At 33.9% G+C, this 25,877-nt stretch overlaps 1 protein-coding gene and 1 long non-coding RNA gene across 4 annotated transcripts in view; one reads left to right on the forward strand and one right to left on the reverse strand.

Moving 5' to 3' along the window:
- The window catches only part of LOC108214764 (pleiotropic drug resistance protein 3), an 82,436-nt gene that overhangs the window by 5,733 nt on the left and 50,826 nt on the right, over window positions 1-25,877 (reverse strand). Inside the window, exons 1-10 of one of the 3 annotated variants that reach the window (XR_010287542.1) lie at window positions 4,955-5,436; window positions 4,331-4,454; window positions 3,524-3,609; window positions 2,539-2,623; window positions 1,707-1,866; window positions 1,545-1,621; window positions 1,032-1,085; window positions 854-944; window positions 453-754; window positions 89-370 (exon numbers count right to left, since the gene is read on the reverse strand). The exons of 1 other annotated variant lie outside the window; for it this stretch is intronic. Coding sequence is in view for 1 of the 2 variants with exons in the window: in XM_017387546.2 (XP_017243035.1) it covers window positions 89-370; window positions 453-754; window positions 854-944; window positions 1,032-1,085; window positions 1,545-1,621; window positions 1,707-1,866; window positions 2,539-2,623; window positions 3,524-3,609; window positions 4,331-4,454; window positions 4,955-5,277 (1,584 nt within the window). In the remaining variant the exon portion in view is untranslated. Of the gene's footprint in view, window positions 1-88; window positions 371-452; window positions 755-853; window positions 945-1,031; window positions 1,086-1,544; window positions 1,622-1,706; window positions 1,867-2,538; window positions 2,624-3,523; window positions 3,610-4,330; window positions 4,455-4,954; window positions 5,438-25,877 lie in introns of those variants that run through there. One more of the 3 variants, XM_017387546.2, reaches the window with a different exon arrangement.
- Window positions 16,811-20,000, forward strand: LOC108213685 (uncharacterized). Its single transcript, XR_010287322.1, has 4 exons — window positions 16,811-16,966; window positions 17,106-17,159; window positions 17,797-17,896; window positions 19,722-20,000. It is a non-coding gene; the product is annotated as an uncharacterized LOC108213685 (long non-coding RNA).

A 25,877-nucleotide genomic window follows, 5' to 3' on the forward strand; every position in this document is an offset into this window, starting at 1 on the left:
ACTACTTTTCTTCTCTCCAATTATCCTAGTAACTTAGCAGAATTATTATATGAAAAACTCTCTATGACAAGAGCTTGAAGAAAATAACCTGAATTGTTTTGAATTTGTAAATAAACGAATTCCTCCTCATCAGAATAATTTCTCTTGACATGCATGCCTTGAACAAAGTCCACCTTGACAGAGAGTATACACTGTGTGAAATAGATTTGTCATGGTTCTCTGACTCCAAAAAATCCTTAGAGATCTCATCGTCCAGCGTCTTGCCTAAAGTAGATTCTTTAAACATTTGGGATAGTCTATCGACAGAAACATAGCGGTGAGTCTGTCCTGTTCTGTGCCAGTACTGAGCTTGATCCTTTTTGGAAATAACCTTGCGAACAATCAAAAGTTCAATTACCTCAACACACATATAAAACGCTAACTCACAAATACTAAATGATCAGGGAAGTTACCTCCTGCAGAAAATCAGCTACTCCTTTTCTTAAAGGGCACTTAAAACCACATCCCTCGAAGAATTCTAGAACGTGTATACGTGGCCCATGATACACAATTTTTCCTTCTGCCATTAATATAATGTCATCAAACATATCAAAGGCTTCTGGTGCTGGCTGAAGAAGTGATACAATTATAGTTGCTTCTGAAATGTGAGCCAGATGCTGGAGACATGAAACAATCTGATACGTCGTGGAACTGTCTAAGCCATTTGATATTTCATCCATAAACAGAGCTTTTGTAGGGCCAACGATCATTTCCCCTTCAGATGATCAATTATATTATTCACGTTGTGAAATCATAAATTATCAGCTATGGACATAATTCGATCTGCTAATGCTGAAAACAGGCATTAAAGTACCTGTAGTCAATCTTTTCTTTTGACCGCCAGATATGCCTCTTCTCATGGCATCTCCAACAAGGATGTCCGCACATATATCAAGGCCAAGAATCTGCAAAACAAAATGTATACAGAGTATACTATTAGTGGGACTGGTCATTAAGACTCACACATTAGGACAAGATCACCTGAGGTTTACTTTTAGAATGTAGTCAGTCTGAAGGGATGCGCTTTTTCCTTCAATGGATATCGCCTGAAAATTTGACAGAGTAGAAGCATCCGTTGAAATACGATTCCGAACTGAAGAAATTAATGAATACATTATAAATAAACACCCTTAACATATCGAATATAGATAGGTTATGTAACCTGTCAACAACTTAAACAAGCAATCAAGCTTGACAATGCTGTAACCTGATATATCATTTATTTGGCACCAAACAAGTAGAAATTCTGTTACTGGGAAAAATGAGATAGAAGCGGCGCTTCAGGCTACTTATTCGAATTGTATGTGGAAAACCTGTACCATCTAATCCGAAAACCTATACTCTTTACTTTTTGTGCAAAAGGAATACTTGTATTTGAAAGTTAGATATCAGCAGTAGCATTGTTAAATACTGTGCTTTCTCATGTAGCAGACTAACCCCTTGTCGAGAACTAGAATACATAGAAACTCTAATAAGTTGATTAAAAAAATCAATAATCATACTACCTTCATAAAGGTATCTATATCTGGATCTGGAATCACTCCCGCCTCTTTCTCCCTCCTGCTGACCTCAGTCATCAACTCTGGGACGAATAGAAGACGAAGTAATTGATATGTGATATATTGGAAAGCAGTCACTAATTTACTGTGCAATTATAATTAGCACACCTGCTCGACTTCCAATACCCTGACAGCGGGCTGAAAAATCAAGTATTTCCCTTACAGTCATCTCAGATATATGAAGATCATATTGGTTGATATAAGCAGAAGTTTTCTGAGGCACAAACTCTTCGAGTTTGAAGCCATTATAGGATATTTCCCCACTACACTGTCAACAGAAAGGTAGATAGGTCAGTCATAGGCATAGTGATAAAAGTTGGCTTTTAATACAAAAATGTACATTAAATCAAAACCATTACCCCATAAATGTACATTTTTTCATGTTTTTTCAGTATTTGAACTTTATCCAATCTGATTATGCAGTGCTTAAAATTCAATATATTCTTTTGTAACAGTCTCAATGAACTGACAAGCATGTACAAGTGACAGCATGTAGAATCTTATGGAAACAACTGATTGTAATATATGCTATAGCAAGTAATGCAGTAGAGTATATTATCACTTTTGAAATGCAAAGTACATATACTAAATCACATGGACAGATTCCTGAATAGGTTAAGTGAAAGCTACACTCAAGCTAACTAAATTACCTGAAACTTGACATATTCATACAAAATTGACGCATTAAAAGCTCAAATTGGCCATTTTCAAAATGGTTATTTTTGTCAAATTGAGTAATAGTGGTAATTGTTGGCATGTTTCCATAAGAGAATTACATATTTACATGCACCAAATTTTATAATATTGTGTCAAGAAAATCTGAATCAGATTAACTACACATATCCACCTAAAACAAAAGAGCTACTTGATTCACTTCAGTTTTTCTGTAACTAGATTTTCCAAGGTACAATGTAAATAAAATTAGAAAAAATGGAGGAACCTTCAGAGATTTATTTAGGTTTCCAGAAAGTGCTTTCAAGAAAGAGGTCTTCCCACAACCCGGAGGGCCAAGCAGTAGTGTCATTCTGCAAAGAAAAAATAATATCTGATAAACATAATGTATTAAAAGCATTGCATGACCGCTATTCTGCTGAAGGTATCGGAAAATATGATCTGCAATTTTTAAATGAGGAAGTTCTATCAACCAGCTTTCCATATTTCAATTTATGCTGTGCTAAAGTTCACGTCAAGGAAAAGCCAACTACAGCCATCTACTCCAGTGAAGCAACTATTTACTACAACTATATGTATGGTACATATTTTAGCAACATTTTAAAAATGGAACAAATTTCAGTTATTCCAGTGGCCTTATTCAAGATTAATCCGATTCAGACGTCCTAAAGTTTAGAACCAGGGGATACAGTAGGTGCACCACACTGGAGCTTATAAATAGAAAGTCTAAAAGGTAATAGGCATTAGAGTCATCTCACTAATCTGCAATCATCAATGTCAAAACCAATATGAACGTGGATTCTTCAACTGTTGAGCAAAATAAAATTAAGTAAAGTCCATATCTACGAGTTTTTTTTTCAAGAATATTTATCAGTTCCATTTAAAATAGTATCAAAGCTCGGTGTATAGAGGGTACTCAAATTCGAGTCCACTCACCTCCATTTGTTTAATTTAATTGGTTGTTTGTGGTCTGTGTATGTTTGTTCAATCATGTCATCGAGGGTGGTGTTGAATTACATAAGATCCACTAAATTGGTGAAAAAAATTATGGATGAGTAGATAGATAATTGGAGCTTGCATGCTAAATATTTCTGTCAGAGATTTCTCTAATTAATTAGAAAGCAGACAATGCGGAGGGATTTTCTTAATAGCATAAGAAACCCAGGTTTCTAGAAATTCAATAGTAACTAAATTACTCAAATAAAGATTCTTTGCATATGTTTGAGTAATATCAAATGAAGATCTGATGCTACCTTCCAGGCTTGATGATACCACTGACTTCGTGAAGGATGCATATTTTGGCCTTTCTCGACTTCAGTCCACCAAGCTCGGCAATATTCTATTACAAAGAGGGAAATATTAAATTGCCACACAAGATTTTAAATTAGCAGCAAGAATGTGATGACTTCTATAGTTTCCTGGAGGAAATTATAGTAATTAATACTACCTCCGTCCCATTCAAAAGGCTTACATTTAGTTGGACACGAAGGTTAAGAAAAAGTGACAATAGTATATTTAATGTATAAAGTAAGTATCCTAAATAAAAACAGGGGCAATGCTAGAGACCCCAAATTTTTCCCCCAAAATTTGTTATCAAATGACGTGGCTAACAAGTGGCAAAATTTGATTGGGTGATTGATGAATCTGCAGGGGGTGCCTCATTATTATGGGAATGAATGCAACCAATGAGATTTCGCCACGTCATTTGGGAAAATTTTCTGGGATAAATATTCGGGGTCCCTAGCATTTTCCTAAAAATAGAGAGTTAGTTGATTATTATATTATACAATTTTATTATATTTGGTAAGTTTTGAAATGTAAAGAATTTAATGAAACATCTTAAAAAGAAAGTCTAAAGCTCGCAAGATCAGTAGTCTTAGACAAAAAAGTCAGCTGCATACTCCCTGTGAAAAGGTTATCTGATTCTACTGGCTATTAAAAATTGCTTCTGGCAACATTCTCAACAAATTTCGATATCTAACATCGAATATATCATAAGATGAAATACAGAATTCTTGAAAAATCTCTAAATCAATTTCGAGGAGAAATAAGACACTTACAAAAATCAAGCTTTGCAGAGAATTCCATATAGTTGGTAGGGGCTTGCCGCGAACTACTCGACACTCTGCTTCCACACGCAGATTATTGTATCGTACATCAACAGTGGGAAACTTCAAACCAACTCTGCAAGAATCACTTGAGGCTTAGACCCCAACTCACAACTTATCCGTGCTAACGAAGTTATTAACTGCTGGAAAACTACATATTTTACAGAAAATTAATATGAACAATGAGCATTTTTGTGGTTAAAATTCACCAGAGAAACCAAGACCATTGAAATATTTTCGTTTAACAATAAATTTAATTCAATATTCAGTACAAGTACATAAAAAAGACTGTCATTTCCCATCTAGAGCCATGCATAAGTGCATAACTGTGTTCGGGCGGATCTAGGATTTGGGGATACCAAACAAATTTTCAGAAAACACCTATATATCTTAAAATTTTGTGGTGCACTTCTATCTATAATTTTGTGAAATTTAGAATGGTGAAAAATATATTAAAAAAAAGTGAGGAACGTGTCCCCGTGTGCCTAAATCCGTCCCTGCATGAAAGCACAATTTTTAATTTTTGCAACGCAAGTAGCCAGATGCATTTGTATGTGAAGAAAAAAAGAGTATTACTTGTTAATTCTTTTTCGAAGCTTCTGCAATAAACGTAGATTGTCATTCTCAATATGCTTGATAAGCTTCTCAATAAAGATATGCCTCTCTGATGCACTAATAGCAGAAACATCTACAATTCTTTTCCCTTTAGTATCATCATGATCATCAACTAGTGATGACCTCAAGCGTTCGAAACTAGGCAATCTGTTGAGCTCAGCCCATTTTTCAGCATGCTCATCATAAGTATTTTGCTCCACAGAAGTTGGACTCGAACTTGTACCTAGCTCAGATAGCTCAGTTTCCAGTGTGACAATATCACCTCCAGCAACTAAGTGAGACATTGCAGACAAAGTGGCAATGCCTGGAAGAGATGAAGTGGAAGTCAATAGATGGTTCAGTGAATATGTTCACATATTTAGTTACTACAATGTTAATGAGGGAAGGAAAGTCTTCGTTTTACTAGGTTGAGTTACACGAGGACTTCCTTGTTATTGATCCAAAACATGTTCCGTTTTAATAAATTGATGGTGGTCTCTGTATAATTTCCCATCACTTTACGTATTTGGAGCATAAAAAAATAATTCATAAAAGATTGTTCTCCTGAATAAGCAATTTTTTTTTTCCTAAAACACTTTTATTAATCAGAATAAAATATAGTCACGACAAACCTCCAACTATATACTCAGGTTGGAAAATAAATAACATACTAGAAATAATAAGATGATTTGTTTCCTGATTGCTTCACATATGAAATTTGAAAATTTTTAAAACTAAAAATGAAAGTCTCTAAACAATCCAAATTGCACCAACATCACGGAAAGCAACATATCACAATTGACCTTGTCACATAAAAGTCATTATTTGAATAGTGTTCAGAAATCCTAATCATATAAACTGAGACTGAGATTGGAGGAGCGCCAATCCAACTATGAACATGTCGGATATCAATTATAGACAGGTCAAATGTGTAAACCCTTAACAGATGAACAATCTTTGGTTGTACACTCTTTCCATAATTATCACCGGCTCAAATTTTACGCGAGCTCTCCATATCCTCAAGAATCTCAATGAAATCATTCTCAACACATCTAACAGCTAACAAATCCAAACATAACTAAGCAGAAACATAACGAAACACTCTAAAAGGAGAGACAAAACAACTACTATGAAAGGAGAGACATAACAACACCCAAAAGATTAAATTTTACAAAGGAGTTGGGTATTTTCTCCGGCGAAAAATAAGTGGAAACCACCACTAGCTTGAAAAAGGACAAAAAATAAAATAAAAAGAGAACGATTATTACTAACATATATCCAGGGAAAAAAAATGTTGGATAAGGAAAACATTAAAATGACTCAGCAGTTTATTGAATGATACTGTAGCACCCTTGTGTATACATCAAGGATAAAACTAAGCCATCCATATGTTTTTCTCCGCGTGGACGTTCGATTATATATGAGCGACCCGGACTTTTCTTACAGAGGTCGGACCCATTTTTACAGAGGTTTCTATTGTATACAAATATAGTATTCCGTCAATGAACACATGCATAATTATCTGCGAAAGCCGAAAAGCTTGAATGTTCATTGGTTTGAAGTGGAAAAATTAGTATGGACACTTTTTTTGTCACTTCTCTCTGTGGAAACATGACAGTGTAAAAATTACTCCCTCTGTCCCAATGAATTACTCCCTCCGTCCCTGAGTAGTATATACTGGGGGACGGGGACGCAGCACGGACTTTAATGCTTCTGTAAAGTGTAGTTGTGTAATTTATTTTTAAAATTTTCTTTTTCTGAATTAAAGTTTGGATGTTATATTTTTATTCAAAAAAAGAAAATCTCAAAAATAAGTTACGGAACTATATTTTATAAGAGCGTTGAAATGCGTGTCAAGCCTTTGAAAAGAAACGTATACAATTAAATGGGACAGAGGGAGTATATACATTGGGATTGGACACGGAGACCAAGAAAAAGTGTAAGAAATGAGTAAAGTTAGATGGAAAGTGGGTAAAGTGGTGGGACCCACATATTTTTTTAATAATAGATTTGATGTAGTGGAAGAAAGTAGTGGGTGTAATAGTGTTTTTATTATTATAGAATGAAGATAGTGGGAGAATGTAGTGGGTGGAGTAGTGTTTTATATTATAAAGAGTTGCTATTTTGGTAATGTATAGAAATGATGGCACATCCAAAAAATACAATTGATTGGGACGGAGGGAGTACATTAAAGTTCAAACCGTCCTATGTTTAATAATACGTCTTTGAACACATGCCAGTGCAGCACTTGATGTCTGAGTAGACTGACACTACAAAGTTTCTACCACTCATGTTGCCTTCGCACTCAGAAAACTTTAATTTTCTCAGTTGACATATAATATTATCAGTGAGATTATGTGAGATAATTAAATAAAACAAACTGTGTATAATCATGTTTATTGTGGCAAGTAATGATGAAAACAAGCGCATATCCACTAAGGTCTCATTTGTTAACACCTGAACGGAACCTGAAGGACTGGACGAGGCATCTTTCTGTTATTGAGATTGTTTATTAACTGTTTTGTTTTATCTGGATGGCTGCCAATCCTCTGAACGACGCACCTTTAAAAACAGAGCCTCCGTCGTCCAGACGGCCTCAGCATGTTTTCATGTATGTTTTTCAGAAGCCAATAGTAATATTATGCTTAATTTCAAATACATTTTTTTTGTCGGGAATAATTTCAAATACTTGAAATTGTAATATTCTCAAGAATTTTAATCTGTTAACTGTTAAGTTTCTTATTTTATCATTTTAGTTATTTTTGACATGGTTTTATTTGAACTATAAATTATACATATAATTTTATAAATTCTATTCAATTATAAAAATATATTTTCATCTTAATAAAATACATAAATAAATCGAATTTATGTGTATAAATTAGAGAATAAAAAAATCATCAAAAAATTACATTAATCTATTTTGTGAAATGAAAATGAACATTTAAGAAATTCTAAAATTTTACAATGTATTTTATTATTAAAAAACTAAATTATTTATCAAACGTAACCACTCGTTCGAGTATTCATATTTATAATTTATCCGGAATTTTTGATCATTCAGAAACTATTGTTCAGATGTAACATCTCTTCATCATTCAGATTTATCAATGGTCCAGAATTCCACTCATCCAGCAAATACCGTTAAGGTTTAACAAATGATGTGCATTTGTCATATCATGTAGGAAAATATTAAGAATATATTTTTTTAATTATTATTTTAAAAAATAATAATATTGTTATTATTTTAAATTATTTAAATAAAATTTATTATTTTATTATGATAATTGATAATGTCAAATCTTCTTTAATAATAAAGTCTCGTTTAATTGACATGCATTACAAATGAATCTTACCCCGGCCCCTACGTGTTTCTCCGCGAAGGAGAGCTGGACTTCATTTGCAAATGCTTTTTTAAAAAGGGTTTTATATCGAACTGACCACCCGTTGCGTCAAAATGTCTCACTTGACTCACTCATCTTATCGGCGACTCATTTAAGCCACTATAAATCAAATATATATCATTTTACTCACATTACTATTTATATCTCTTTACTTAATCATTTATCAAAAATCAACCGTTTATTTTTTTACTACAAAACCACTTCGAGTACTTTCATAATTGTTTCTAGTATTTATCAAAATAATCTAGAAATTTCTAAAACAGTATAGCTATATATTAAAAAACAATTGAGCTATAAATATATATTTATTTGATCACTCTAGCTATGTTGCTTTAAAAATTCTCAAATTATTTTGATAAATACTAGGGATAATTGTGAAAGTAGTCGAAGGGGTTTTACAGTAAAAAGACAAACAGTTAGATTTTTGATAAATGATTAAGTAAAGAGGTATGAATAGTAATGTGGGTAAAATGATATATATTTAATTTATAGTGGCTTAAATAAGTCCCTTATGAGATTGGTGGGTCAAGTGAGACATTTTGATGTAACGAGTGGTCTGTTTGATATAAAATCCTTTTTAAAAATGATTGTAACAGAATGCGATCTTACAAAAGTTAAATAAACATTTTTTATATCCGTATATTTTGTAGGCATAATATCTTATAATTAATTATAATATTTTTTGTGATACTTAAAAATATCTTATACAAACGAGATACTGCTTTTTTAATTTAATAACTAGACTAATGAAATAATAATCATAATAGTAAGAAAATGAAATTCATTCATTTTCAAAAAATATTGTTTTCACAATATTTCTTTATTTTAGGTACCAAAGAACTTATTTTCTCTAAAGCCAACTTTATTTTATCCCGAACCTCGGTTTAGAAAATTATGTAAGAAAAATGGAGTTGCAAGGATATAATTTATTATTATATTCTTGATGTTAATTCCAAAATATAATGATTGGAAGTTGTTCCTTGATATGGGAATTTAAATTTTCAAGGATGGGTTTAAGAATTTTTTTTAATGAAATGCAAAGAGAAATAGAGTTGAAGTTAGTGGCTTGAAAGAGTTTGAAATGAGAATGTGTTATTTGCCACACACAAAAGAGAATAAAGGGGGTTGATGGTTTATATAGTATCCCACACAAGGTAGTGTACAACTGATAGTGTATGGTATTATTATGTGCTTCAAACATGCGCGTCGCCGCCGCTTCGCCACGCCACGCTACGCACCGGTATATATTTCAAAGTTGCTGTCACGTGACAGTATACTTGAAAACGACATGTTCTTGTACTGTCTGACGGATTCATTGGAAGTTTACTGTCTAACAGATTCATTGGATCATGACAGTAACTCAGACAAACACATTCAAATTAAATCAGTATATTGGTGAATCAATAAGGGATAACAGTTACGAGTTTATTTTAATTAAATCAGACGTTATGTGAGTGTTTTGAATATTCTAATGTTATATACGTTTTGATTCTTTTATTAAATTAAAAATCGTCAGTTTATTATTCTTTGTGTTTAATGTTGTCGCTTCAGTTATAGCTTGACCTCACTATAAATAGTGAGGCTGGACAGCAGACACACAAAACATACAGAAAACACATTTCTCTCTAAACTCACTACCATCTCTCAAGCTATATAGTTTGCTGGTTTCTCCGGCGACTAAGGTGCCAGTCAAAGTTGAGTTTGTTATTGTGAACACCAAGTTCGGAGCTGTTTTATCTTTCAAGGGAAATTACATGCATCCCAACACAATGTATATAGGAGCAATTATCTCTTGAAGAATAGTCAAAACCTCGAGTAAGACCTGACGACTCAGCTATTTCATACTACATTTTTGTACATAGTTATATCCATGGTGAACACTATGTCTTGTGTCTTATCTTTTTCAATTCAGTCACTGGCATGCATGCTTTATATCTTCATGTTTTGTTTCGTTTCATTAACTTTGAGCTGGTTGGTTTGTTAAATATTTTATATAATTGTCTCCATATTGCTGTAATAGTTTACCTCCAACAAATTATATCTATTTTTACCTCACAATTATTTATATGATATGTTGCTTTCTCCCATAAGACACAGACGGCCATTACAAGGGAGCAAATAGACAAAAATAAGTAAAGGCATGGATCACTCTTAGATACCAAATAAAAGAGAGCCAATAAATAAAATAGATAAAGATAGGAGTGCTTTTTAAAAATCATAACAAAGTAAAGATAGGAATACATTAAATGAAATAAAGGAAAAAAAAAAAGACATGGATCACTTTTTAGGTTTTAGGTACCAAACAAAAGATAGCAAATGGAGGAAAATAAGTAAAGATAGCGATGACTCTTGCCTACCAAACAAAATAAAACGAAGTTAACTTGCTATAAAGGGCACCAGGACCAGCTCTCTATTCAACTTATGCAACTCTGTATCATGGAATCTTTTTGGGAATACGATGTTACGTTGGAGCTTTCATTTTCGATGGATTAGTTTGGTCATATTTTTATTTTTACGTGCCTAGTGTTAGATTTTCTATATTTTTTCTGGTTCGGTTATTTCAGCGCGACAGCTCCGTTTAGAGGACCACAATATCTGTTCATAAACTTTGTGCTGAAAGTTTTTCTATGTTAAATTCGTGCGGTTGACACAAAAGTCCTGGTTACCTCGCATTTTTAATTTTTGCAGATGGTTTGTGGTTTTCACATCATTTCTCCGAAAATAAATGTGATGTTTGGCTTGAATAGTAGTAAGATAATTAGGGATTGAGATTTTGAAAGAAAAAATTATTCATGAAATTTATGTATATTTAACTCGGATTTAAAGTAATATGAAACCGCAAAGTAATTGTAGTTTAAGGAGAACCAAGTTGAGTTGCCTTGCCTAGCCCCAATTTCGGGTATCGGCTGGTTTGTGTTGTGTTAATCAAACTCAAAACCCATCAAAGTTTATCGACAATTCAACACTCTCAAATGAATCGCCGGGCAAAGGCTAGTTGTTATAATAATAGGACCAGCAGATCTCGTGTAAAGCTTGTACTTAGTAACAAGTAGTTTATCCTAAATACGCTGACGAGTATCCTTCACGTTCTACTCCTCTAGGGCTAATCAGTAAGCATGCGGTGGTTTAGCCTCTCTGTTTATGTTGTTCGAAGATTCTATCAGTTTGTTCTGCCGCGTGATTCTGATTTTTTCGGGTTTGATCTCAATCTGCTTTCTTGCCTTTCAATTAGCTCCGGTTCTGTGGAGGGTTGCCCTTCAATTAGATCCGATCGTGCATCACAATAATGGAATGGGAAGAGGAGTGCTGGTGATTCTTTCCCAACAAATATGATACACATGTATTCTAATCGTCGCGTTAGAGCTCATCTATGGATCTACATGTCAAGATTTCGACATTCAAAAGCAAAGGTGTACTTTTTCTGATTCTCAATTTACATGTTTATGTGACTATTTGTTTTCTTAGTACAATACTTTATGTTTTTGAAAGTTTTGATGTGATATTCGGATTTTCTCTTTAAGTTTGTATTTGTGCGCGATTATCAATTGTTGTACGTGTTGTTTTATGTCATAATTTTGTCTTTTTTGATTTATCTGGTAGATGAGAATGTCGGTGAATTGTAGTCAAACTTATGATGTATATTAGGTGCTTAATATGTTGTTTTCTTATCAATTTTTTGAGTCACAAGTTTTATTTGCAATTGTGTTTTATGATCTTCTAAGTTAGAATTTGTTCATCTTGTCAGTGACTTGATGAGATATGGGGATGGTTGGTGATGATAAGATGGCAGTATCAATCGGCGTGATTTTGAAAATATTTTCATTAATTTTATTGCATGATTAAAGGCTTTGCTTTGTAAAATTAGTAAGGTTTTTGGCCTCTTTTATTAAATTAAATTGGCTTTAATAGTAGTTATTGTAATTTAAATTTTAGTTTTAAATGGTAAGTTGACTCACTTGATTGGTGTTAATCTTTGAATTTTATTTTTTCTTGAATAATTGCTTGTATATATATGCTCTAAATGCTTTAATTGTCATTGATTGGAGTTTAATGCATTATGTTAACTGGTGTATATTGACTTGCAGTCTTGATTTGGCTTTTATTTGTACCATTTATGGGTGGTCATAATTGATTGCGTATATTCTTGGCCTAATAAACGGCAATTCAGTGCCATTTTGTTGGCTTGTTTATTACATTTTATTTAATTTGTTACTTAAAATTTTAGATATTTTTTGAAGATTGCAATTTTATATATTAATACTTTTATCATTAATTATTCTTATTAATTATTTATCTTGTGATATATCTAGCCAAAGGATCCCCCTTTGGTTAGATATATTTTCTTCTGTTTTATTTCTTATATTATCTTCTTTTTTGTCGAATTATTTTTATATTTATCATTTCATTTACTTTTACCATCTTTTGATTTGATAGACTATATTGATTTTATTTATTAAATTTATTATATTTTCTTGTTATTAATGAATTGTATTTGTTTCAGGTAGCGTGGTCTTACAAGTTGGGACATTTCTTTTCGGACATTAAGGTCTTATTGTCTAAACTTCCGGAGACATTTTCATGTCTTTCGGTTAGATGATAAACTTTTTTGAATGAAAGAAACTCCTCGGAGTATTGGCGTTTTATCGATACGAGCAAGTGTATTTTCTGTCAAAAAAAAAACTCGGATTTAAAGTGATGTATCAAAATATTGAGATATTCAATTAAAATTTTAAATTATGTTATAAAATCTAGTGATATTCAATCAGAATTTTAAAGCATAGTTAAAAATTGATGATATCCAGTTGTAATTATCTAAAATTTATTAAAATGTAATGATATTCAAATAGGATTTTTTTGAAGTTCATAAAAATAATAAATTTTACGCACCGTTCAGTATATTTTATGCTTTTTGAGATCCCATCATAATACATAAAATCTGAAGCACAATACTTAAATTCTAAAATTTTACGGCAACTCTACGATATTTTATATAACCCATGTGAAATCAAAATAAAAAACAATTCTGTAGTGTAAAGCCAAAAAATGCTGTAGTGTATCCTCAAAATTTATAATAATCAACAGACTTGCCAACATCTGGTGTTCATCTTGTTAGGTGTTTGGGTATATCAAATCTTTCATACTAGCCGATTAGAGTAGAATTCACAACAAGAGTTTTCAATGCACTCTCTAACGCTTAATCTAATATAGCTATTTTCGTTGGGGTGATGTAGATAGGACTTTATATATGTTTCTGAGCAGGGGCGGATCTAGACACAAAATTTTAGGGGACATCAAGTAAATTTTCGGAAAACACATATATATTTTAAAATTTTGGAGGGAGGGGGGGGCACTTCTATAATTTGTAAATTTTAAAATGGTGAAAAGATGTAAAAAAAAAAAAAAAAAAAAAAATTAGAGGAGGCACGTATCTCCCACGCCTCTTCCTAGATCCGTCCCTGTTCCTGAGATGTTTAAACAAATGGGTTAAACCAAATACCCGACACCAAGTTAGCATCTACAAGACTATGTTGATGGACAAGAAATTCAGTCTAATAAACTAAAGGCTAAGAAACTTCAATTATGGCATGAATTCTTGTGATTCTTATAGGCAAGGTGTATATGTAGACGCTATAAAATTCTGGCTTAAATTAGCAAATATACAGTTGTTGAGATTGCGGCCTCCCTATATCAATGAAATGGGCTATTGTTACTTGTATTCTGTTGTTGGTGCATTCTAAAAGGCTGGAGAAATATCTAAATTTTGTTGCATGTGCAATCTCATAGGTTGAAGGAATATGCAAAATTTTGGGTCAAAACGTTGAAACATTGGTCTCCCCTAGCATCTAGTGTTGCATGCTTTCTTTTTTCAGAATTAGTCAATGCAAGTTGTGATTTGGTACTTGTGGAAGATCCTCAAATACATAGGGCTTGTTTGTTTGACGGATTCAGAAGCTGCTTCTGGCTGATGTATCTACACTACTTGAAGCTGATTCTATTTCTGTACCTACAAGATTAAGGTCTTTCTCATCATCGCAAGTATGTCTGTTTCTAATAAACCTTTTGCTTTTAACTTAATGACGCCCATCATTCATACTATTATTAGTAATGTTTGTTTTCGGGTAAGGTCAATTAGAAAAGATATATACTTTTGCGAACACTTTCTCTCTACCAGGCTAGAATCCTTGACCTGTAGTAACTAGTTATACTACAAGAAATCCCGAAATCACCAACCAAATTTCCCAACGGAAATAATTCCGTTACAATTTCCCAACGGAATACTGACCATTTTTTATGCAGGAGGTAGGGGTGTGCATGGGTCGGTTCGGTTCGGTTTCTATCTAAAACCGTTACCGAACCGTGTATTTCAGTTCGGTTCGGTTTTTAGATAGAAACCGTAACCGAACCGTTTGAAACGGTTTTTTTCGGTTCGGTTAACTGTTGGTCGGTTTCGGTTTTTTCCGGTTTTTATATGATTAGAAACTAGTATATACAAATTTAATACTATTTTTAATTTTAGAAAAATATTTATATACTTATAATATCAATTTCTCTTATTAAACTATATAAATAATATATTGTATCACACACATATATATAATATGTTATATTTAATAATATATAATAAATATTATATTTTTATTATATATTATATAAGCGGTTCAGTTTTTCGGTTCGGTTTTAAGAGTAAAACCGTAACCGTAACCAAACCGTTATGTCGGTTCGGTTCGGTTACGGTTTTTTTCGGTTTTTGTCGGTTACGGTTTTTTTCGGTTTGGTTTTTCGGTTTTTCGGTTTTTCGGCTCGGTTTCGGTTTTTCGCTTTTTTTGCTCACCCCTAGCAGGAGGAGGTCAAACCATCAACAACAGATTACCAATGGACTACCAACTAAAATTTACCAACGGAATATTTCGTTGGGAAACAGGGCGCCAAAATCTCCCACTAAGTTATAGCGACAGAATTATCAACGGATTTCCAACGGAAATCTTAGCATCCAAATATCAACTGACTTGTTACGGATTAGCGACGGAATTTCCGTTAGTAACTTGGTGATGAATTCGTCACAATTTCCGTTGGTAATTTCATTGGTAATCAGTCAATTAGCAACGGAATTTCCGTTGGTAACTTGGTGATAAATTCATCACTATTTCCGTTGGTAATTCCATTGGTAATCTGTCAGTTAGCAACGGAATTTCCGTTGGTAGCTTGGTGATAAATTCATCACTATTTCCGTTGGTAATTCCATTGGTAATTTTTTTTATTAATATTATTCAATAATTTTTTTATAAATCACATATACATATCCAAGTTCAATAATTTTTTTTATTAATATTAATCAATTGTGTTAAAGCAGGATTTTTATTAATATGGTTCATGAAGGTCAATTATATACATGTATTCTTATTATATTTAATACTACTTTCAGGCACAAAATCCATCATTGGTTCCAAATGAAATTGTTCGAGGTATTATCTCAGGACCTCTTTACTCAGTTAGATCTATACTATTTACGAACCTTTTATTTTGACAAGTTATTTAAGTGTTAGAAGAAACAAGACAAACTGTTTAGACGTATGTAAGATTAAAATCATTCTGCTTGTTGAATTGCCACAAGCTACTCAATCACCACAAGAGCCGCATCAAGATGAGATACCTGAACACTTAAACACGATCAGTACAGAAGATATTCTTACATATCTTAATGATAATGAAGGAATAATAGATTTAGATGACGGTGAAGGATTACTAGAAGAAGAAATGGAGTTTGATTCAGATTCGGAAAAAATATGCTCATCAAAAAAGTGATGATCCAAATAGTGATAATGAGATATACATTTTTATTATATTTCAAATCAATATAATTATATAAAAGAGAAGCGAGGGGCGTGTAGGTGACGGCTCTCAGATAGCTTCGCTTTATTTTTCTAATTTTCTGAAATTTTTGGATGAAAAATATCAATAATAAAAACTAGCTTTTTTAGTTTCGGTATATTGGAACTGCCTTTTTCAAAATATCAAAAATAAAATCTACCTACCTTTTTTAGTATCAAAATTATTGGAACAAAGTTTCAAATTATGATTTTAATTTTAAAAATATCTAATATAAAAATTACCTTTATATATTTAAAGATTGTTGCAATTTCGCAATTATACGTGGTATAGTCCAATTTTGTAATTTTAATATTGGTATTGCATCGAGATGGTTATAATATAAATATTATTTTATTTTACAAATATTAATTTTGAATCATTAATATATATATATTTTTATAAGCTTTCGTAAATTTATATTATGCTACAAATATTAATTTTGAATCATTAATATAATTTTTATAGGCCGCCGCAACGCGCTATTTAGATAATGAAAATTTCAAGTGAGTATTTGCTTCCTATTTTGCTTATACATTTATTTTTATATTAAAAATTAGAGCACCGCGAAATCGAACAAAAATAAGAGCGGCACTTTGTGAAAAACTGAAAATAAGAGCGGCACTTCGTGAAAATAGGAGCGGGTTAGGGTTCTCTCATCTCAAAGGGGGGCAACAAAGTCTCTCTGTCTCTGACTCTCTCTCTCTCTCTCTCTCTCTCTCAGGTAATTACACTCTTCAGGCGGCTGTTTATCAGATATTTACACTCTTCAGGTGGTTTCAATTATTATCTTCGATTAATTGTTAGCTTCTCGGTGGACTTACAGGCTGTTCTGATTCAATTTGTTCATCTGATATTTACAGGTTTTGGGTTTTTGTTAGCTTCTCGATGGATTTCTTGGTTTTCTCTTCTCTCAGGTATTTCTGGACTTCTCGGTTTACTCTTTGTGTATCTGATGTTTGGGGTTTGATTATTGAGGGTCTTGCTATTTAGGTTCTCTTTGTGAATCTGTGATGTTTCTTTTGTACTCCATCTGTAGTGGACACCGCAGGTTTTGGGTTTTTGTTTTTGTTAACCCGTGAAAGATGGGATTTGGCTGAATGTTTGGTGTTTGTCTAAAATAAATTAGTGTTATTTCTTATTTCTCTTAAGAATCCTAGTGTTTGGCTTGTTCTTCCTTGTGGATTTAAGGAGCTTGATTATGAGAATTTCTTGTTGGCAGCCTTCTTTTTTTACTATACTTTGGTGTGTCATTTAATTTAGTTATATGCTATTTCAAGGTTAGGTATCAATGTGCATAGTTAGAGTTTTATTTAATTGAGTAACAGAATGTGGAGAACTACCTTCACACTGTCTTGGAGTATTACCATATTTGTGTAATAAAATTTTGAACATCATTATTTGTACTCCATTAGTTTGTTTTCTCATGTGTGTAACATCGAAATGCTCAAAATTCTGCGTCTTCCTTGTAGCCTATATGTGTTTATTCTTCACCTTTTTTTCCCGAGGCAGATCATGCTAACTTATGGTTTTTGTGGATGACTTGCTATGTAGATGAGGTAGCTTGGCATGAAAGAAGAAGAGTATGGGTTGGTGATATATCACAAAGATCATAGAGTTTAAAAAGCATAAGTAGAAGAGAGAAGATCCTGAGGTATGCATATATTACAACTTCTATTAAAGATCCACTTACAGCCAGAAATCAAACCGTTATCCACTGCACTGATTGCTATGCTGCAATTACTTTATGTTGGATGCTCTGATTAACATGTTTAATGAGATTTGGTCGTGATATTCTCCAGAAATATATATCCATTGATATATACACTATAAATTTAATATTATTTTTGCAGGTAGTGCTACTAACACATTTGGGGCTGCTTAGGCAATCTTTATACGTTCTCATTCAACATCTGTCTGCACTCGGTGGATCCAGAAATTTACAGACAAGCTATTTCATTTATAATTTTAAAAAAAGTTACAAGTGTTCTATAGTCTCAGAATATAAGTTCATATATAATATCTTATTAAATTATTACTAAACACCACCTTGATAATTGAATTCTTGCGAGAAATTAGTGTGTACAGATGACTGATTCAAAATTAGAGGAGAGTTTATTGATAATCCAAAATATTGTTTTGGATTTAATGGTCGTATTTTATTGGATCATCAATATAAACTGCCTTGTAGTAGTTGTTGCCATTAGGGGAATTGCCATGTCGCTCTGCCCCAATCCCACTAGACAGAAGTATTAATCAGAATTAGAGGAGAGTTTACTGATTCGTTATATTAATGTTTACTGTTGTGATCATATATTTGCAGAATTTTCACATGCCTTGTGATCATTCTTTGTTGCTTACATGTCTTTTCAATTTTAAGAAGCAGGAGAAAGTTTATTAGTTTCTTATATTTGCTTATTCTTGAATAGTTGGACTTTTATTTCCATACATGCTGCTGTCAATAAAGCTGTTCAGCAGGGGTGAACATGGGTTGGGTTGGGCGGGTTTTTGGAAAAAAACGACCCAACCCAATTAGTTCGGGTTAATAAAAACTTAACCCGTTAACTGAAATTTTTTTATCTAACCCAACCCTACCCAACCCAATTAATTCGGGTTGGGTCGGATTGGTTTGGGTTAAATTTGCGAAAATTATAATAAATAAAAATTTAGTCATTCATCGCGATAGGAAAAAAAAAAACTCACTCGCACACCGATAGCTAGTAACAGTCGGCATATATATTTATAATTACTCAGTTTCTATGAATCATTCACCAATATCAGTCGATGCGTAAGTTTTTGATCGAAGAGGGAAGCCTATTACATTGGTGAAACATTTAAACAATGGTGAAATAATAGAAAATTGTTGTATACACACTCAGTTATGAACTCTTATTTATAATGTGTATATCAGTTCATTAACAAATCATTAATCATGTTCAAATTCCAAAAGTCATCATTTACATTTTATAGTTATCGAGATACTTAAAATTATTCATATTGCTGTTGTAAATGTATAGACACACCCTAGATAAATTAAATTAGGTTAAAGATTGATTGAGATAAACTAAAAAATGTAAAATAGGTTTGTAAATATTATATATATGTATATATATATATATATACATATACATATACATATATATATATATATATATATATATATATATATATAATCGGGTTGGGTTGGGTTAGTTCAGGGTTAAAATCTGTAAAACCCTGACCCAACCCAACTTAATCGGGTTTTTTAAAAATTAACCCATTTATTTTTCGGTTTTGAACGGGTCGGGTTAATCGGCCTAAAAAAGGGTCGGTTTGGGTTGGGTTAGCGGGTTGAACGGGTTTATGTTCACCCCTACTGTTCAGTGCCTTGTTGTGGTTGCTTGCTCAGTCCCTTTGGCCGCTTATATCCGTGTTACACTCAGAGGTGTCAAATGAGTGTCTAATGCAATTATTTAATATAATTTAATTATTATTTTCAGGTTAGAGACTTCAGGTAGATGCACGCGAGTTATCACAGATTCTATATCTGATAAGCGGGATCCTGATGGATTCACTTGGAAGGCAGTGTCCAAGGAGGAGAAAGCAGATGGAATAGATGAAGAGCCAACTTGCTACGGTGCTTAATAATCGGAATGGAAGTTAAATATTAGTGTAAAAGACTAGCTGCCTTTTATTTATGTATTAAGTTTGTATGACCTGTGAATTATAACTTGGATGCTACTTTTGCTTGTAAATCTATGTCATTTTTCTTTATTTAATTTATTAATTTAATTTACTTATTTTATTAGGTGTATAATATAGGAATCTTGAACGGATTTAAATGTACCAATATAATTTTTTTAAAAAAATTGAATTTTGCCAACGGATTTTACCAACAGAACTGATATGTAAATTAATAAATTTTAATCATTATTGACAATTTCCCAACGGAAAGGTGGAGCAAAATAGTAGGCACTCTGTTGGTAAAGTTACCAACGGAATGTCATTCTGTTGGCATAATACCAACGGATTTACTTCTGTTGGGAAGTTAACACCAACGGATTTAAGTCTGTTGGGAAGTTAACAACGGAAAATCCGTTGGTATTTCGGATTTGTTTTCAAAGTCAACAGCCTCTTAATCTGTTGGTAATCGGTTGGAACATTACCATCCGAATACATATTCCGTTGGTAAAAATTTACCAACGAGGATTTTAGTAACAGTTTTTTCCGTTGGTAATTCTGTTGGCACTTCGTTTTAGCAACGGAATTTCATGTTTACCAACGGAAAATTCCGTTGGGAATAACGGATTTTCTTGTAGTGTGTGTTGATGGAAGGAAGAGGTGCCACATGCTATATATGGAAATTTTAACTTTTTATGCTTATGTGGTTCTCTTCTAATTTTTATTACATAATTTTAAAGAGTTAGGTACTTAATAGTAGGTTCTTACTTTTAAGTTTCAACCGCTCTCCTGGAATCTTTGTATAAGTATTGCTCTTGGTGCGCAAAGGGTCTTGCATTTCTTCACAGTCTAGAAGTCAATGTGATTCATCGAGATTTTAGAACATCCAGTATATTGATTCTGTATGTGGAACATATTGATTGTTTATTGTGTTCCCATTAAATTAATTTTGCATCGCAAACACTTCATTACTGATTAACAGAAGTAGGCTGCAAAGCTCTCCAATTTCCGGCTGGCAAAAGAACATATTTTCGGCTGGCAAAAGAAGTGTCAGAACATGAAAGAACCCACGTGTCTACAAGAGTTTTGAAACATCCGGTTATGTAGCTCCAGAATAGGCGGCTGGAGGTTATTATTCCACATAATCAGTTGTTAAAGGGGTTCAACATATAGCATATGTTCTTTTGTATAGTCTTGATATTTTTCTTGCATTTTAACTTGATGTGTTACTGGGCACAATCAGAAATGTTCTATTCTACATGTCATGCTGTACAGGTTTTCACATTTTGTCAGCCAACTGAGAAGTGAACTCCTTGCACTAGGATAATGTAGTTTATGATTTCTATATTGTATTCTTTTGATCACATGCCAATAACTTCTTAAGTAGGTCATCCTACTCAATATTATTATACTCAATAATGTCAAATATAGAAGGAAAAATAAATGATGTTAGTTAAACAAACTATTCGCAATAGATGTTAGTTAAGTTATTTGTGTTTTTTCCAATAAGCAACCTTATTGAATGCTTCAGATTAATGTTATATTTGTTGGAAATACTGATTATTATAGCAACATAGAGGCAGTTATATATCATATTAAACAAGCCAAGGCCAAGCAAGTTGAAACAAAACGTGAAGGTAAAACACATGCATATCAGTGACTGTAAGAATAGAGGAAGGAAAGAAGTTGTACCAGTAGCCATAGCTTGAGCCAACAACATGTACAACAAGAAAATCACAAGAACAGCTGAGTCGTCAGGCCTTATACGAAGACCTGACTGCTCTTGAAGAGATTATTGCCCCCACCTGCTGCACTGGGATGCTTGCAACACCTCCTCCAGGATAAAACAGCACAGAGCTTTGGTTAAGCAGCACCTCCAAAGCTCAACAACGACTTGCTCCTCACTCGTCGGGAAACCACGAACTGACTAGTGTATGAGAGAGGGAGAGAGAGCAGAGAGGTAGTGAAGAACAGAGAATGTAAGGTGTAGTGTATAACAATCAGCTGCTTAGGCCTCTATTTATAGGAGAGGCTAAGTGTAACTGATACACCTCAATTTAATATCGAATAAAAACCGTCCAATTAATTAAATAAATCAAAAACGTATGATTTGTATTTAAATAAAATAATAACGGTTTTTATACATTAAAACCCACATTGAACCAGCCGTTTTGATATATATATAATTAATTTATATCAGTTACATGTCCAGATTCAGTGTATCTTGACTTGGCTTTGACTCGGCCCATAAGAATTGAACCCAGTCCAAGAGAGCCCAATAGAGACACTAACCCAGCCCAACTGATTAAATAATTTAATTAAATTAAATCAAAACCGAAATAAAATCCCCGCCCAGGTCGCCTCGCGTACGCGAGACGCCGAGACATTCGCCCAAATCGCCCTTCGACCCGTCCCGAGTCGTGTCGTGACGTGACGTGCCGAGCCGAGCCGAGCCGAGCCGAGCCGAGCCGAGGCGTGGCGTGGCGGGGCGGCGGCGGCGGCGCGCGCGTGGGCTCGTGAGAACACCATGCACCATAACACACCTTAGTAGTTATGCACTACCCATGTGTGTTATACTATATAAAGCCAACACCCCCTTTATTTCTTTCTATGTGGGACAAACACATTCTCAAAACAAGCTCTTTCAAGCTACTAACTTCAACTTCATTTCTCTTATGGATTTCATTAAGAAAATTCTTAAACCCATACATGAAAGTTTAAGTCCCGATATCTAGAAACAACTTCCAATCATTAGATTATGGAATTAACAACAAGAACATAATAAAATTATGAACTTAATAACTCCATTTTCTAACAATCCCCCACAAATCCATACAGAAATGTGTTTCAGGTTTCTCATCATGAGTTGTTTTTTCAGAGTCGGTACCCTTCCGGGTTTGAACCCTTCTAAGTTCTCTACTTCAATGGCTACCGGATTCAGATGGAATATTGCACCTTGAATCTTAGTCCGTTGGGTGTAACCACTTTCCATAGACAACAACAAATCAACGGCTATGGAGCCAATCTACGGCTTTGAGACATATCATGTCTCGATCCTGTTCGTCGAATGCTTCAAGGAATAACCCTTTCCTCTAATTGCGACCACACAATTACATTCGCTTAGCTGGGCATCTCCAGAGATATACTACTAATATCTCGTCTAACGACTTGATCCCATTCAGAGTTGTAACACTCTTACTTTCTTAGCAGTCACAGTACCTTCTAGGTTTACAGGGGATAGACTCAGATACATGAGTATCATCTATGTAGCAAAGGTACTACCAATTCACCCTTACAGCTTGTTATTACCACATTGAATACACTTCGAGGGATCTCCTCTCATGTGTATTGGGTTCCCACTGTTGATGAATTATGATGGGTTGATAGTCTCATCCCCAACCTCGACTTAAGGACTACTGCAGGTTCCAGTCCTTTAGTCAAAGGATCAGCTATATTATTCTGAGTTCTTATGAACTCTATAGCTATAATCCTGTCAGACACTAACCCCCTTATAGACTTAAGTCTAACTTGGATGTGTCTCTTTGTTTTAGCATTATGCTTTTTACTGCTAATCTTGTCAATAGTTGTTCGACTATCACAATGAATAGCAATCGCAGGAAGCGGTCTGCTTACTACAGGTAACGTGGACATAAGCCCATGTAGCCATTCAGCCTCCGTCCCAGTGGCATCAAGTGCACACAGCTCAGCCTCAAATGTCGACCGAGTCACAATAGTCTGTCTAGTCGACTTCCAGGATACTGCTCCACCCGCAAGGGTAAACACATATCCAGTCACTCCATTGGAACCAGACTTCTTAGCTATCCAACTTGCATCACTGTACCCTTCAAGTACACCAGGAAATCTCCTATAGTGTAAACTAAGGTACATTGTGCCTTTCAGATATCTAAGTACTCTATCAAGAGCATCCCAATGAGTTCTGTTTGGACAGCTTGTATATCTAGCCAACTTAGACACAGAATATGAGATATCTGGTCTAGTACAGTTAGCAAGATACTGCAAGCTTCCAATAATCTGAGAATATCTTAACTGAAACACAGGAACTCCAGAAGTATTCTTGACAAGGGCAACTTTAGAATCATAGGGTGTACTAGCGATTCTACACTGTGAATAGCCATATTTCTCAAGTATAGATTTCTCTATATAATGAGATTGAGTCAAGGTTATTCCTTCAGTTGACTGAATCAGTTTGATTCCAAGAATCACACTAGCCTCCCCCATATCCTTCATTTCAAAGTGCCTTTTTAAGAATGCTTTTGTCTCATTAATAATCTCAATATTGGTTCCAAACAATAAGATGTCATCCACATATAGGCATAAGATGACATACTCACTACCTTTAACTTTGATGTAGACACACTTATCGCTTTCATTAACTTTATAACTGAATGGCAATACAGTATCATCAAACTTTTTATGCCAATCCCTGGGAGCTTGTTTCAAGCCATAGATGGACTTAATTAACTTACATACTTTCCTTTCATTGCCAGATGCAACAAATCCCTCAGGCTGATCCATATAAATCTCCTCTTCAAGTTCACCATGAAGAAAAGCCGTCTTTACATCCATCTGATGGATGATAAGACCATGGACCGAAGCCAATGCTATAAGCATACGGATTGTTACCATCCTAGCAACCGGAGAGTATGTGTCAAAGTAATCAATTCCTTCTTTTTGTTTAAACCCTTTTGCCACCAGTCTAGCTTTGTACTTATCTATTGAGCCGTCAGGGTTTAACTTCCTCTTGAAGACCCACTTGCACCCAATAGTAGAGCACCCAGGAGGGAGATCAACCAACTCCCATGTTCCATTAGAAACAATAGAGTCAATTTCACTCTTTACAGCACCCTTCCAATGCCTAGACTCCGAAGAGTCCATAGCCTGTCGGAAAGTTAAAGGTTCGTCCTCGACATTGTAAGTGATAAAATCACTTCCAAAATCCTTAACCACCTTTGCACGCTTACTTCTCCTTGGTTCCTCTACTTCATTAGGAGTAGAACTACTACCAGGTTCCGCCCCCACATTTGTCATCTTTTCCACATGATCGGGAATAGAACTTGATGTGTGAGTAGGATCCTTATCATAGGTCTCTTGAGGTATACCAGTCTTCATAGGGTAGACATCCTCAAAGAATGTAGCATCACGAAATTCAACTATCGTATTAACCACTATACCATCTATGTCAGATTTTATTACTAAAAATCTCATAGCTGTAGTGGTCTCAAGATAGCCCAGAAAGATACAATCAACAGTCTTTGGACCTAGTTTCTTTCTCTTGTGTTCAGGGACAAGCACCTTAGCAAGGCACCCCCACACACGAAGATACTTAAGACTAGTCATCCTGCCTCTCCATAACTCTAAAGGTGTCTTATCCATGTGTTTCAGAGGAACTCTATTCAAAATATGGCAAGCCGTATTTAGAGCCTCTCCCCACATGTATTTAGGCAACCCAGAGTTAATAAGCATACTATTAATCATATCTTTAAATGTTTTGTTCTTTCGCTCAACGACCCCATTAGACTCAGGTGTGTATGGTGGAGTAACTTCATGAACTATACCATTGTTTTCACAAAATTCATTAAAGGAGTTACTTGTATACTCACCACCTCTGTCAGATCTCAAACGTTTAAGTACCTTACTAGTTTGTTTTTCTACTTCAGTTTTATATATAATGAATTTACTAAGTGCTTCATCCTTATGTTTAAGTAAATAAACATAACAATATCTACTACTATCATCTATAAAGGTAATGAAGTATCTAAACTGGTCCTTAGTCAACACACCACCAAATTCACAAATATCAGTGTGTACTAAATCTAACAAGTCTGAATCCCTAACAATGTTATGAAAAGGTTTCCTTATTTGTTTAGCTGACACACATACTTGACATTTAGAATTCTTTTCTATGGTATGTTTTGGAATCAACTCTAAGTTCATCATATTCTTAAGAGCACCAA

The sequence above is a fragment of the Daucus carota genome, chromosome 9, assembly GCF_001625215.2.
Source record: "Daucus carota subsp. sativus chromosome 9, DH1 v3.0, whole genome shotgun sequence".
Classification (NCBI taxonomy): Eukaryota; Viridiplantae; Streptophyta; class Magnoliopsida; order Apiales; family Apiaceae; genus Daucus; species Daucus carota.